This window comes from Ambystoma mexicanum, chromosome 10 (genome assembly GCF_040938575.1).
Source record: "Ambystoma mexicanum isolate Mex_15411 chromosome 10, UKY_AmexF1_1, whole genome shotgun sequence".
Classification (NCBI taxonomy): domain Eukaryota; kingdom Metazoa; phylum Chordata; class Amphibia; order Caudata; family Ambystomatidae; genus Ambystoma; species Ambystoma mexicanum.
In genome coordinates, this window is record NC_090932.1 from 1647126394 (window position 1) to 1647141873 (window position 15480).

The window sequence follows — 15480 nt, forward strand, 5'->3', positions numbered from 1 at the left end:
TGTAAATCTCTAGGCTAAATTCGAGTTTACCGTGTGTCTCGGTCTTCAGGGAAGAAACCCATTGCATTAACATGAGAGATTTAAATGTATGACGTATGCTATGCGCGAACTGATTCAAATATAAACTCAACACAGTTGATTTGAGTTAGAGGCAGAAAAGTAAAGGTTATTTCGATTATTTTTTCTTTTCTTCATTAAGTAATTAGTGTTGTGTGCTTTTATTGTATAGGCATATTCGTTCAATATGTTCTATAGGTTTAATGCTAATTTATCTGGTTCTTTCAAAATGTGTCTTAAAGTTTATGTTTAAGCTATATACACAACAAAACAAATACATTACAAAAAAATGAATAATTGTTTAATCAAGAAACCTTCAGTGTAAGAGTTTGTTTGAATACTTGTCACTGCGAATCTCTAAAAACCCTACTGCCCCCATTGACCCCTCTTGAGATAAGCCTGGCTGCTCAGCATAACTACCAACCTGTGTAGTACAGACTTATACCAAAGGTTGGTTTACCTATTGCCAGGAGGACAGGGTTGGTGTAGTCTCCCAAACGGTACTGCATACAATCATGCCTAACAGCCTTTCCCAGCAGTAACCGTCTAAAACAGCCTAGCTGTCACTCGCACAGCAGGGTGGTTGTCCTCAAAGGACAGCCAGCCGGCCAATCACATTTGGGTGCATTGCAGTAACCAAGGAGACTAAGCACAAGGAGTTTTGGAAACCTCCCTCGCTTCCTGCACTGCCAGACACGCTGGAGCCAGAGGCAGGCTTCAACAGTGAATCCTGCCAAAGACAAAAACAAAGGGACCAAACCTGGTTTGGAGTGCAGAGTAAATCTCAAGAAGGACCTTTCCAACAAGAAATGGCGAAAAAAGAAGACCGAGGCCAGTTTGACAAAATGGACACCCATAGGTGCAATACTACAGCGGAGGATTCAGCCTGCGGTAAAAAAAACAAAATGAAAGCACTGCCACCAGCCATTAATTGTAGAAACGGTAACATAAAAACATTATATGACAAACAGGATACTAAGTAACCCCTAGAGCACCCTATTGTTAGATAGTTTGTGCTGGGACTATAAAGATACAAATGTAAGTAAAGTCAATTTCACTTCAATGCTCTTGGAAACAGTATTTTATCTAAGAGAAGGTATTTAAACCTTGGGGAAATCTAAGAGACTTCCCTGTGCCACTGTACTGAAGGCTCTGTGTGACACAATGTAAAAGATGTCGTCTATGGAGTTTGTCAGACTCCAAAACCAACACACAGCTCAAATCAAATTAAAATACATGATTGAGAAAAAAGTCTCACCCCAGGATAAAAAACAAAAGTCCTAAAGTCCAGCAAAATTGCTGCGGGTATCTAAGGTAGAAGGGAATTAGCACATTTCTGAAAAAGATTGGGAACCTTTTTCCACACTTAATCAGGAGAACTAGCAAAAAAAAAAATCCAAGAGGCCAGCAAAAAGTGCTGGAGTACACACAAGTGGGGAGAATTATATCAGAAAATTCTACCCAACCATTAAAGGAGAGGAAGAAGCCACGTGACAGAGGAAAGGAAGAAAAGAAAGGTGTGTGCCCACATTCGCCCCTGAAGGAAACTTAACTTTTTGGGAGGGACTTTGACATATCCTCACTCGGTGCCAGGGAATTACATGGATGCTAAAGGCTCTGGAGTAAGGCTGAGTAATGGGAAGACTGTCATTTGGGAAATTCTATACTGCTACTAGAACACCATACTGATGCAGGTCGCCATGTGCGTAAGTCTAGCTAGGAGGTTGTCTTACCTGGCACTCCTGCGTGTTGGCGTTCTCGTCAATGCGCAAATAGGTGAAAAGATGAAAATTCAGGAACAGTTCCAGGATATCGAGCATCAGAATCATCTGGGAGAAGATGAGCACTCGACGCCCCTCAGACTTCAGCTTCTGCAGCAGAACTGCCAGAGCCTCAAACTTGCCTACGTGCCGGGTCAAGAAACAACAAATCATCAAAGAAACAGGTGAGTAGGACACAGAAAACAATTATTTTTGGCTTAGGAGAGCCACTTACCAGAGTCATATTGGACCAGACGCAAGTCTGGGAACCGCACAGAGTGGGGGGTGGTCATTACTCGGAGATGCTGTAAACATGAGGCAGTTTGCTCACGGAGCCGCAGTTTCAGGAGTCTTAACCCATGTGTGAGAGAGGCCGGTGGATTTGAGATGTACAGAGAAGGAGGAGCAGCAATAGCAGCTGGCACGGCACAAAGAACCCTGGAAAAGGAGGACACAGTCAGTAGTGAAAGGTCATACATGTAATGACATTTAAAACAAGGTGCCTGCATGCTAGGAGAATCTCTCTACAGCCCTATAGTAGATGCCAAGAATCCTCCAATTCAGAAGGCACAGCAGGACCCCTATTGCTACCTCTATTCAACTATTAACTCAACTGAACACCAAGGCTAGACTTGGAGGGGAAATGGACTTTGTACTTTTCATTGGCACACAGGAATTCACACAAAGCAAGGGCACACATCAGAAAGTCTATGGGTTTAAGAGTTTGCTTTACTACTATTAGGAAGATTTCTCAACCGCCCTTGGCAAGGAGTAGGCAACTATCTACCCCAACATGAAGACAGAACATACAGCATTGCTGCTTTGTTTGTATTCCTCATTTTTATCGAGCAGCGATTTGGCCTAATTCCATTTGCCACATTTTTATCATTTCTTTAGCAGAACAAATACAGATTGTGGGTTTGGGTTAGGTATAAGAATGTAGAGGTTCAGACCAGAGGAGACATGCAGCCCCTGGTGTTTGTGGTAAAGAAACAGCAACTAGAGATACACATTAAACAGTTAAAATAAGTACTTGAGTCACAATACATTCGTAAAGTTGTTAGCTCTGCAGTCTTATATCAGACCCCTACACATTTAGGAAATTAGCACTGTTTAGGAGGGGCTGTAAATCATAAAAGGTGTCTCTGGTGAGAGGTCTCCACTTCTTCCCAGACAAGTACTGATCCAATATAAAATGCCCTGTAACCTTCTTAGAGAGTTTTATACAAGTTGCTGTCAGTGATAGAACTTGGAAAATCCCACCTTAGGTGACCCGGGTTAGACTTTAGTTTAGGCCTGGACCACACAAATGTTTGGAAGAATGGCTGAGCAGCCAGGCTTATTCTAAGGATGGAGGGGTGCAGTAGTGAGGCACAAAGAACTCCAAGCATACACTTAGTCCAAGAAAACACAAATACAGTTAGGAGTCATAAAAGAAAATAGACATATGCACTAAGGCAGATGTGAAATTCACAAGTCAAGTACTTTAACAGTGGTGGATTATAAGATCACTTTGCAATATTAATTGGATAGTAAACAATTGTAGTAAGGAAGGAGGAGTTTGCAGAATCACTTTAGCGGCCTAGAAGGACAAATACGGAAGCTTACAGGATAGGGCCTGTATCTCTCAGACCCGCCTGGCCGAGGTGATTGCTAACAGGAAGGCAGTGTTCCATAACAGAAACATTAGAGGGGCACGATGCATTGGTTCAAACGCTCCATGTGCTTAGTACCATATTCAGTTCACAAGCCGGGGAAGGCGCTTTCACCGGCGGGTATGTCCTGAAGAGACCCTTGAGGAACACCTTAACGAACCTGTGCGTCCACAAGGTGAGCTTGCCCAGAGCCAGTGTGTACCGGGCTATGGAGGCCAGGTGGTCCTTGATAGACCAGCCTTGGCCAGTAAGAGCAGGTACGGGAGGAGCTGCAGGGCAGTGACGTGTGGCAGCAAACCTTTCCACGCCCGGCACCACACTGTGAAACGCTTCCATTTGTGCCTGTAGCAAGTCAACATAGAGGAAGCCCTGGCCTTGGCCCGGATCTTCTTGCATTCCAAATGCACCGAATAGTGTCCAAATTTTAAGGCTGCAGGAGCCAGGCTGTGAGGTTCGGCTGTTAGGGAGAATTCTCATTTCTGTGCCAATTCCCTTCAACCTTAGAGACCCTGAACACTTTTGCTGGACTTTAGGACTTTTTAATTTGAACCCTGGAGTGAGTAAGACCTTTTTCTCCTTCCCTCGTGTGTTTTGACCTTTTTTGGATTATGTGTTGTCACTGTTTTTGGAGTCTGACAAACTCCATAGTTTGATGCTGTAAATGCATCAGAGGGACAGGGCCTCCGTATACTGCTTTTCATCGTGTGTTCTGTCGGGTTTTCCGCGCAGGAGTTCATGTGGGACTCCTGGCGGTGCAGCTCTCTTTTTTGGTTTGGTGAACGGACCCGTGGGATACCCTTATGGCACCCATGGGTGGGGGTACAGCCCTGTGCCCCTAGTGTATGTTTTTGGGCACCTGTGGGTGGCCCACAGAGCAGGGTATGGGCTGGTGGAAGCTCCATGCTGAATTTGACAGGTGCGCAGAGTATCCTCCATTTTGGGATACCCCGGCCCTGCCATTGGGATCAGTTGATTCCTGATGGAAAACAAGATGGCACCGGTGGCCTCTTGCTTTCTATTACCCATTACCTTGTTTTCCCAAAGTCCTGGGAAGCCCTGACTCTGTCCCTTCCCCCTGATTGGCTGTTGGATGGAAGTGCCATATATGGTGTTTTTGTGAAGGCCCAGTCAGACTAGCTGGAGCCTTCTCAGTGATGTATGTTGTGGGTACCTCCTGTGGGTGGGACCTGGGTGAATAGATTGTGTGACGAATATGCATTCTGTGTTGTGGGTGTCTAGTATCTGGTGGTTGACACAATGACTGAGACAACCCTGCCCGAAACCGGTATGAATGCAGCTTGGAGTGTTGAATGGCTCGGTACTTGTCCCAATACACATAACTTGTTGAGTGTCTGGTGAGACGTGAATGGCCTGAATACCTTGCGTGCCTGATTGGCTGCCTGCCTGCATGAATGCCCGTAGTCGTGATTGGATGCTTCAGTGTGACCCAGCGGAATGAATGGGAGATCAACAGTATATCTGGGGACCTCTCACTGCTAGGAATCGTGTTCAGAAGCTGAAGTCCACGACGAGTAACTGGATTAACTGACGCTTGACCTTGAAGCCCTGCTGGACGAGAATAATTGCTGCTGCTCTCCTTCACAATCTGAAAGCTGCTGTGCCTCCAAGGACTGACCCAGAGAGGACCTGGTAAGGCGCCCTCTTCCCGAGCTACGAGGGACCATCGTGGACAGCTGATCTTTGCCAACGTTCCCTGGTAGACAGACCTTCGACAGGCTGCCGACCGATACGGGGACTGCTGCGGAACTCCAAGGAGAAGCACCCGGACTGTTGTCCGCCACTGTCGACGACCGCCGTCGCCGACCGGAGCCGCCGTGCTCCCGTTTGCCTAAGAACTTCCATTGATCATCGAACGCTCTCGTCTGCATCGTCACCCGCTTGCCTCCCGCTGGAGAAGGCCCGACCGTCGACGCGCCGAGGAGCATCCACCGGTGGGTTTCCCGCCACCTACAGACCGCAGAGACGCCAACGACTTGACGCCCTTGCTGGGCCACAGTTCTTCATCTCTTTGCGGTCCAGAACTATCGTCACCGAGGTGCCCCGCACGCCTCTTCCTTGCAGGACGCCAACGCTCTGTCGTCGACGAGCACTGCTAGGAACAAAGCTGTCACTTCCTTGCCGTAGTTCACCCTGTTCACCGTCGGGCGTTCGACGACCCGTGACTCCCGCCTTAAAGGGAGGCACTCAAGAAGGATCGGTCGGTGCATCGTCGGAGAACTCTACTCCACCAGGTACATTATTTGGGGGGGGGGGGGGTTAAAACCTTAACAGGAAGAAGTAAGACTATTGAACATATGGACTGGGCTTGTGCTATATATCTTTATTTACAGGTTGCCCAGGTTGGGGGGGGGGGGGGGTCTCCACACAGAACTGTGCCTATTGGTAGGGGTCAGCATTCTGCCTATTGTTTCAACCATCTTACATTCCTGCCTATCTCTATTGCTGGTTTACTCGTTATTGATCTGTGTGACATTTTAACCGTACAGTTGATGCACTTTAATGAGATTTGATAACATTAGTGGTACCACTCTAGACGTGTATATATTTATCATTATTGACTTCCAAGTACAAAGTGCGTTATTGTGATCGTGTACATACCTTTGAATATTAATTATATAAAGACTGTTTTCAGTAATACAGTGTGTGGACATTCCTTTGTGGGGGTTCGGGGACTACACTGTACTTAAGAACCAGCCCGCATCACCTCCTGAGAAGCTAGGCCTTGATTGCTCGTCCATTGCTACCACAATAGAGAATCCTGGCTGGGGTCCTCTGTGCCTCTCCTCTACCATATAGAGAGCGGAAGTACAGACACCGCCTACCAGTCTCTACACATAGGCATCTACATTTTGTATGGTGTGACACAGCACCTTCAGTGCAGTGTCCCAGAGAAATCCTTTAGGTTTCCCATAAGGTTTAAATACTTTTTCTTGGTGAACTGTTCCCAAGAATGGTAAAGTGAAATTGACCTATTTTTCTCTTTGTAGGTCCAGCAAACACCATTTTATGTGGAGTGCTGGGGGTTACCTAATAGCCCCTTATAAAAATGTTAAATGACTGGTGGCAGTGGTTGAATGTTTACTGCCATTGTGCTCTTCTACGGCAGGCTGAAACCTCATGGGGGACCATTTTGTCAATATGGCCCCTGACTTTCTTTTTCACCATTTACTGTTTGTGAGGTCTTTCTTGGGTTTTCCTCTGCGCGCCAAGGTAGATTTGAGCCCTTGGTTTTGCCTTTGGCAGGCTTCAGCCCTAAAACCTGCCTCTGGCTACAGTGTCTGGAAAGGCAGGATGTGAGGGAGGTTCTCGAAACTCCCTTGTCCTTTGTCTCCAGGAGTGCATGAATGCAACCAGTCCCGATTGGCTGGCTGTCCTTTCAGGACAGCCACCCTGCTATGTGATTGACAGCCTAGGCTGTGCATGAATGAGAGAAACCTACTTAAAAGGCAAGGGTTTTGGGACTAGAGGCAGAGTCGACCACTGGGAGAAATACCTGACGAAGAAACCGGGAACTAAGCTTGCTGCATCCTCCTGCCCCTTTGAATTGCCCTTTGAAGCCCTGCTGCTGTGCTGAAACTCCTTTTTCAAATCGGCAGAGAAGCTCCGGAAGCGACAACTTCTTCCCTTGGTTTAGTGGGACCAACTAACCCAGAGACGAACTCCGCCGGACCATCTTCCCCGACTGGCTGTACTTCTTCGCTGCTGCAATAACAGAGTACCTGGGATCGAGTAATCTGTAGTCGAGTGCAATGTCTGAAAACCCGGCCAGAAGCTCCAGGAGACTAAGACCCCTCCAGAAGCAGGACGACCAGACCTCGAGTCCCCTCACCAGAGTGCAAGATCCAAGGAGTGAAGGAAGCTCAACCGGTATCAGAGATCTGCAACAGTGCGGTTTACTAAGCGCTGAAAAAGCGAAAAAGGGTTATTGCATCTCTTTATTCAAACAAGCAAGATATCATTGAGCGCCCAGGGTTGGTAAAAGAAGCGTGTTCATTTGAACGCTTGGGCTAGCAACTCGGACAAAATTGCCCGTTGTGCTCATTCACAAATTATGCCAACTTTAGACACGCGCAGACGCTACACAGTCGCTATCTCTTGTGTTTTCCCGACAATAAAGCTTGGGCAACCTACATGAGATTCTGACTTGATCTAATCCACACGGGTTTTCCTAATTAACAAATGGATTGGTTTTAGAGCCTCCGATCTCGGTCATAACTGCCGATTTTGTGCAAATTCAAACGGAACAGAAACTTTACAGCAACTATTCATGTACTGTCCCTATTTTGAAAGCGCAAGACAGATATGATTGGGTACCCACATAGCAACTTCTTCGCATCACGAAAGTCACTGTATGTGGGGTAGCAGCAACTCGACAATATTGGCGACAGTCCGACTTGTGGGCAAGATCGAGGCTTCCTTAAAAGAAGAAACATTGGGCCAACAAACTTGATCTATTGGGTGCAAGTATGTGTACCGTATATTTATGACAGCGTTGTTCGGGGATGTATATTTTCTGATGGGAAAAGTTGATCCCTTACTTATGCCAAAATCTCTTGCGTTGCCTTTGCTTAAGATGCACATCCCAAAAAATAGAATGTGGCAGATGCTTTCAGACGTTTCGACCCGGGCAGTTCCCTGGGCAGCGAGATCCGTTATGTCCCTCCTCACATTGCTAGTAGAAGGATTGATTGAATGAACTGACCCTTGAAATGTGCTAGGATACGCCTACATGGCCAAATGTGTGACATGCCCGATAGTCATTTGGTTTAATGCGATTTGTCCTTGACCAGTAGTAGTATCACCAAGGCTTTGTTTTAAATATTATCGCTGTTCTTTTACGACCAGGAATGAAAATGTTTAACCAGTTAATTCCCTATGAGAAATTGGGAAGTATATATATTTTTTTTGGTAACTGTGGTATAAATGAGTCAAACTATTGTAACGTGTAAATTAGTGTTTTGGAAACTTTTTGCACTATATCTTTGGATGTATATTTGTAAAGGTGCAATTAATTTTCTTCACCAAAAACAAAAAAAAAAGTGAAGTGCTGCTGAATCGAAAAGAGCCCATAGCTGACGATGACCTCCCAAATACCGCCGCAGGGGCCTGTCAGACGTCCTCCCTCTTGTCCCCACGACTGAGGCTCAGGAACACAAGGTCTGCACCGCTGTAACAGGACAGAATCCAGCTGGACCACTTCTTCAAACCAGAGGTACTGTCTAGACTTGGGGTACTTATCTCACTGTCTTTTAGCTGTGCTTTTCTCAGTTGGGAATTGCAGTGGCTTACTCTTGGATTTGATTCCAACTTTTTGCTCAGGCTTAAAAGATTGTGACCATACAAGTGATTTTCTAACAAACTAACTTTGTGCATGACTTTAATTCTAAGAAGTGTCTCAGCTCCATAGACTGTTTCAAATGGACTTTGGCTGTCCTGGCTCCCTGCAGACTGTTCTAGGCCAATGAATTTGATATTGTTTGTCCCGCAGATGGTAACTTTAGACGGTTACTGCTGGGAACGGCTGTTAGGCAAGATTGTATTCAGTACCCTTTGGGTGCACTACAACAACCCTGCCCTCCTGGCAATAGGAACCCAACCTTTGGTTTAAGTCTGTAATACACAGGTTGGTAGCGTGTTGAGCAGCCAGGCTAATCTCAAGAGGGGTCAATGTGAGCTGTAGGGGAGTTGCACTGAGATTCACAGTGACAAGTATTCCATTAAACTCTTACACACAAGGTTTCTTGATTAAACAATTATTAATTGTAATTAAAAATCAGTAAGAGTAAGCCTTCTTCAAAAGGGGTCAATATAATAGGAACACACAAACACACACTCTTAATACTTCTAAATCAGTAAGTACCCTTTTGGGATGGCACACAGACCCTTCCTACACCCTCAGGTGACTTTAGTAACTAGGACACTATGGACATTAATATACCACTGTTTGCATTTAGAATCAGACTTAACAGTATGTCAAAGAAAAAGATTATTGGAACAGAACAAGATATCACAATATTCTGAAGCAGGTAAGTATTTTTGGTAATCCCCAGTGCAAAGTTAGTTAACTCCTTCCTGAAAGGAAGACCAAAGACAATGTCAGAGGGAAGAAGAGTCATTCAGGGAGCCAGGCTAGGCCAAAGTCAATTGGGCAAAAGTCTAGGTGAGCTGAAGCACTTCTTGCAGGTAAGTAAAAGTCTTGCACAATGTTTTAGAAGTCTTTGTAGAAAGAAAAAAATAAAGCAGTGCCACAAGCTGGTTAGGCTTGTGAAGTAAAGAAGTTGTTAGCAACTCCACAGAGAAACCAAGACAAGTCTCAGCAGAGGAGAACTAAGGTTAAAACAAGAGGTAAGTTCTTACTGTACAGTACCTTTGGTTAGAAGAAAAGGGCTTTGGCTGGCTTCTGTTCCTGTGCAGCTCTGCAAATACCGTGTTCCTGGGCCTCAGTCATGGGGACAAAAGGCAGGACGTCTTGTGGACTCCTGCACTGCAACGGGACGATCGTCAAACAGAAAAGGACCAACTTCTATTCAGTGGCACTTTGCGGTTGCAGCTCCTCACGCCTAAGCAAATAGCAATACTGCAGACTCTTGGCTGTCGAGATGGGCTTTCCTTGCATCTTGGGTCCAGCACTCAGTTGAGTTGGCTCAGGCTCGGTCAGTCCTGCTTCCCGGGAGTCCGGAGGATCTTCCTGGAGCTCTTGGCCAACTTTAAACCAATGCACACAATCTGGTGTTCCTCTCCCTGGCTATTCGGTTCCAGCAGCAACTACAGTGGAATTTCATCTGAGGGGATGTCCAGGCGGCTTACTCTGGAGTGGATTAGTCCCACCAACTCAAGGGGAGAAGTCGTCCTTGCAGGGCTTCCCTAGTCGAAACGAACTTGGAGTTGCAGCACAGCATCAGGGCTTCACCGGGCAAACCAAAGGTCCAGGAGTTGCAGCAGGCGTCTCTTCCAAGTTCTTCTTCGGATTCCTTCGTCCAGTGGTAGACTCTGCATTCCAAGCCAAAAAGCCTTGCCTTTTATGCAGGTTTCTCCCATTCATTCCAGCCTAGCTGTCAATCAAGCAGCAGGGTGGCTGTCCTTGAAGGACAGCCAGCCGATCAATCATCTAGGAGTGCATTCTTGTCGCCTAGGAGACTAAGCACAGGGAGTGCAGACGATGAGTAAAATAGCCTCGTGTAGCCACCACTCGTGCTCTACGGGTAAGGTTAAATGTCCCTGATGAATACATCTGCCAGGAGATTGAGTTCCCCTGGAACATGTAGTGAAACGAGGAACATGTGTGGGATTGCCCACTTCCAGATGTTTTGGGACAGTTTGGACAGCCCTAGAGAGTGAGTGACCCCCTTTTTGTTTAAGTATTACATGGCCGTAGTACTGTCCGTGAGGACTAAAACCGTTTACCCCTGGAGGTGTCTCTGGAAGGCCTTCAGGGCCTTGAACACTGCTAGCAGTACCAACAGGTTGATGTGACTGGATGCTACTGCTGGAGACCCCACGCATTGCGTAGTCTGTTGAAGGAGGTGAGCTCCCCAGCCATTCAGATGCAGCTGTGGTGAGAGTGGCTTCCGCTGCGGGGGTGGTGAAGGTTTTCCCATGCAGAAGGTTTTCCCTTGACCACCACTGCATAGACTGGACAAGGGCTGCTGTTAGGCAAGACTGTATGCAGTACCCTTTGGGTGCACTACAAAAACCCGGACCTGCTGGCAATAGGAGCCCAACCTTTGGTATAAGCCTCTACTACACAGGTTGTTAGCGTGTTGAGCAGCCAGGCTTATCAAGAGCTGTAGGGGAGTTACACAGATTCAAAGTCACAACTATTCAAATAAACTCTTACACACAAGGTATTTTGATTAAACAGTTATTAATTTATCAGTTTGTTGAATAAGCCTTCTTCAGAAGGGGCAATATAATAGTAACACACAAATACACTCCAGAATACACACTCTTAGATTCTCTAAATTAGAAAATACCCATGGGATGACACAGACAATTCCTACGCCCTCAAGTGATTTAAAAATCCAGGACACTGTGGATATTACTATATCATTGTTGCATTTAGAGTAATACTGATGAGTATGTCAAAGAAAAGGATTATTAGAATAAAACAAAAGATCACACAAATATTCTGAAGCAGGTAAGTACTCTAGAAACCCAACAATGCAAAATTAGATTACCCCTTCGTGGAAGGAAGGCCAAACACAATGTCATATGGAAGAAAAGTCATTCAGGGAGCCAGGCTAGGCCAAAGTCAATTGGGCAAAATTCTAGCTGAGCTAAAGCACTTCTTGCAGGTAGGTAAAAGTCAAACAATGTTTTAGAAGTCTTTGCAGAAAAGAAGAAATCAAAGCAGGGCCACAAGCTGATCAGGCTTGTGGGGTAAAGAAGCTGATAGCAACTCTACAAAAGCAACCAAGACAAGTCTCAATTGAGAACAAGTGAGGTTACACAACATGAGGCAAGTTCTTAGACAGTACAGTACCTTTGGTTAGAAGAAAAGGGCCTCAGTCGTGGAGACAAGAGGGAGGATGTCTGGAGGACTCCTTCAGTGCAACAGGACAGTCGGCGACAGAAAAGGACCAACTTCTATTCAGTGGCACTTCGCGGTTTCAGCTCCTCGCGTCTAAGCAAACAGCAACACCGCAGACTCTTGGCTGTCGAGATGGGCTTTCCTTGCATCTGGGTTTCAGCACTCTGTTGAGGTGGTTCAGGCTCGGTCAGTCCTGCTTCCTTGGAGTCCAGAGGATCTTCCTGGAGCTCTTGGCAAACTTAAAAGCAATGCACACAAACTGGTGTTCCTCTCCCTGGCTCTAGGGTTTCCAGCAGGAACTTCAGTGGAAATTCAACCAGCTCTGAGAGGATGTCCAGGTGGCTTACTTTGGAGTTGATTGGTCCCACCAACTCAAGGGAGAAGTTGTCCTTGCAGGGCTTTTTTAGTCCAGGCGAATTCTGAGCTTCAGACCAGCAGCAGGGCTTCACCGGGCAAACCAAATGTCCAGGAGTTGCAGCATGTGTCTTTTCCATGTTCTTCGGATTCCATCGGCCAGTGGTTGACACTCTTTCCAAGCCAAAAAGCCTTGCCCTTTGTGCAGGCTTCTCCCATTCATTCCAGCCTAGCTGTCAGTCACCCAGCAGGGTGGCTGTTCTTGCCGGACAGCCAGCCGGCCAATCACCTAGGAGTGCATTCCTGTCTAGAAGGAGACTAAGTACGGGGAGTTTCGGGCACCTCCCTCGCTCGCTTCCTGTCCTCGTCAGACACCCTTGACCCAGAGGCGGGGGTCACTCATGAATCCCGCCAAGACAAAACGTACAAAGGGACCAAACCTGGTTTGGCGCGCAGAGTAAATCTCCTGGAGGACCATTCTACAAAGAAATGGCCAAAAAAAGAAGACCGCCGCCATTTCACAAAAATTGAACCCTTGGATACTTTTCTGCAGCTGCGAACGCAGCCCGCGGTAAAAGCACACCACAGTAGTTAAAAGTAAACCACTGCCACCAGCCATTCATCGAGTAAAGGGTAACAAAGATGTTACATGAAAAACTAGACAAAGTAACCCCTCCAGCACCCTATGGCAAAATAGTGTGTGCTGGGTCTAGAAAGTTGCAAATGTAAGTAAATTAAATTTCACTTTACTGCTCTTGGAAACAGTAGTTTACCCAAGAGAAGGTATTCAAAACTTTGGAAATCTAAAAGACTTCCCTGTGCCACTGCACTGAAGGTGCTGTGTGGCAATGTAAACGATGATGCCTATGGAGTTTGTCAGACTCCACAAACAAAAGAAACTCAGTGTTCAAATCCTGACAAAATACATGGGAGTGTGGGAAAAAAGGGTCTCACTCTCTCCAGGTTAAAAAGTCCTAAAAATACAGCAAAGTTACTAGGGGTCTCCAAGGTAGAGAGGAATTAGCACATTTCTGAGAATTCGGCCTAACAGCTGCCAAGAACCAATATATTGTCCTGCTGGCCTGATCCCATTTTCCCTTTTGCATGGGGCGCAGATGAGCGTGAGGAACTAGGTAGACACAAGAAGCCATCATCCCCATCAGCCGCATGGCTTTGCATACGGTCACCTGGTGACTGGCAACATGAGGGATCAGGAACAGCATGTTTTGAACCCTCTCGTTGGAAGGAAAGACGACCCCGTCTTTTGTCCGAATTAGAGCCCAAAGAAACTGTTTGACTTGGCTGGGATTTAGGCTGCATTTTTTCTCGTTGATCGAGAATCCTAGGCTGAAGGAGATTTACCGTCTGGGTATTTGTCTTGCATGTTCTGTACAAATCTCCGGTTATGAGCCAGTTGTCGAGGTAGGGATAGGGTGGGATGGACTGCCTGTGCAGGTGAGCCGCTACTACTGCTACGACCGCCAGTACATTTGTGAACATCCTTTGGGCTGAGGCAATGCCGAAGGGGAGAACCTTGAACTAATAGGGTGTGAACCTGATGTACTCTGTGCACTGGCAAAATTAAAATATGAAAGCATGCATCTTTCATGTCCATGTGGCCATGTAATCCCCCTCCAGCAGCAGTGGGATTACATCCTGAAGTGTCATCCTGAACATATGAGGTTTGATATCGAGCGCAGGTCTAAAACAGGGCGCATGGCGAGATCCTTTTTTGGGTGCAAGGAAGTAGGAGAAGAGGGTAGACTTTGATGGCACCCTTTTCCAGCAGGACATGAACTACTTCCAGCAGGATGTGCAGGTGTTCTGAAGACAGGCGTCTATCTTAGTGGGTGGTAGCGAGGTGGTCGGAGAAACTCTAAACAATACCCGTGGGAAATGGTCTTTAGTACCCACTGATCTGAAGTGATCCCCTCCCAGGAGTGGATGAATGAAGACAGGCGACCCCCGAACAGGGAACCGTGGGACGGGACCGGAAACGGCAAGTCACTTTGATGTGGAGGCTGGGGAGCCTATAGGAGTAGAGTTTCTGCCTCTACCCTTGCCCCTGTGAGTGCCAAATTGCTGGTATTGGAAGTTACCAGAGGAGCCTTGACCAGGAGGACCCAGGGTTATTCCCTGAGGCGAGCAGGAGCAGGATTGGCCACGAAAGGACCGGCATGCGTTAGAGCCTCCACGCTGGTGAAAGGGTTTAGCCATGATCTGGCTAAGTGACTTTAGAGTCTTGTGTTCTTTCTTTGCCGTCTCTAGGGTGTTAACCGCTTTCCTAAAAAGGTTGGAGTCGCCACTGGCTTGTTAATTAAAGAGGCCCGAGTTTCAGGTTTGAACCCAGAGTTTTTTAATCAGGTATGCCTTTTATATAGGGTACCCTGAGCGAGGGTGCTTGCAGCGGTTTCAGCCGACTCCTGTGTGTTTTTCAGTATGTTTTGGGTTACTTGTCTGCCTTCAGCCGCGACCGCCAACGGGCGTGTTCGGGTGGGCTCTGGAACTTGCACTAGGCCGCACTGGACATCACTAACTCGCCAGGAGCGTGGTGTTATTTGTGATCCTTTTGTAGTAGGCCGCAGAGGTGGTGACCCAATTACCCAGGGTGTAAAGCTTCTTTCAGTCTTTGTCCGGAGGGGATTCTGCTGAGGACAGTCATACTCCTGCCCTCTTCTGAGTAGCCGTAACGGCCAAGGAGTCTGGTGTGGCATGACCCCGGATGTAGAGGGGGGCCGGAGGGTCATGGGCGAAATAGTTTCTCAACGCAGGGGTTAACTGCTCGCGTGAGAGATGGGGACAGCAAAGAAGGGGCCAGGCGCCTCCTTAGAGAATTCAGTAAAGGAATGGCTTGGCTAGTTGGAGCCTTTTCCTTGAGGACATCCTCCATGAAGTCTGAGTCTGGAGTGGCTTTGTGAACTGCAATTTTAAAATGGTTGGCTGCTCTTTTTAAAATGGAGTTGAACAACATCTGGTCGTCAACAGGTGACTAATCTCTTTGTGGAGGAGTAGAAGGGGGATCTAGAGAGATGACGTCTGGATTAGCGGTATGCGTCTGTGTAAGCCAAGGGCCATAGGTCCTCTGCCGCGTTTCCCAGTTTGG

General features: G+C 46.9%; 1 protein-coding gene across 6 annotated transcripts in view; it reads right to left on the minus strand.

Annotated features, from left to right (window-relative positions):
- Positions 1 to 15480, minus strand: part of EP400 (E1A binding protein p400) — a 1542855-nt gene that overhangs the window by 473717 nt on the left and 1053658 nt on the right. For all 6 annotated transcript variants that reach the window (XM_069620067.1, XM_069620064.1, XM_069620063.1 and 3 more), the window contains 2 exons: positions 2053 to 2255; positions 1791 to 1960 (listed from right to left, as the gene is read on the minus strand). In XM_069620067.1, the coding sequence (XP_069476168.1) occupies positions 1791 to 1960; positions 2053 to 2255 (373 nt within the window). The remainder of the gene's footprint in view (positions 1 to 1790; positions 1961 to 2052; positions 2256 to 15480) is intronic.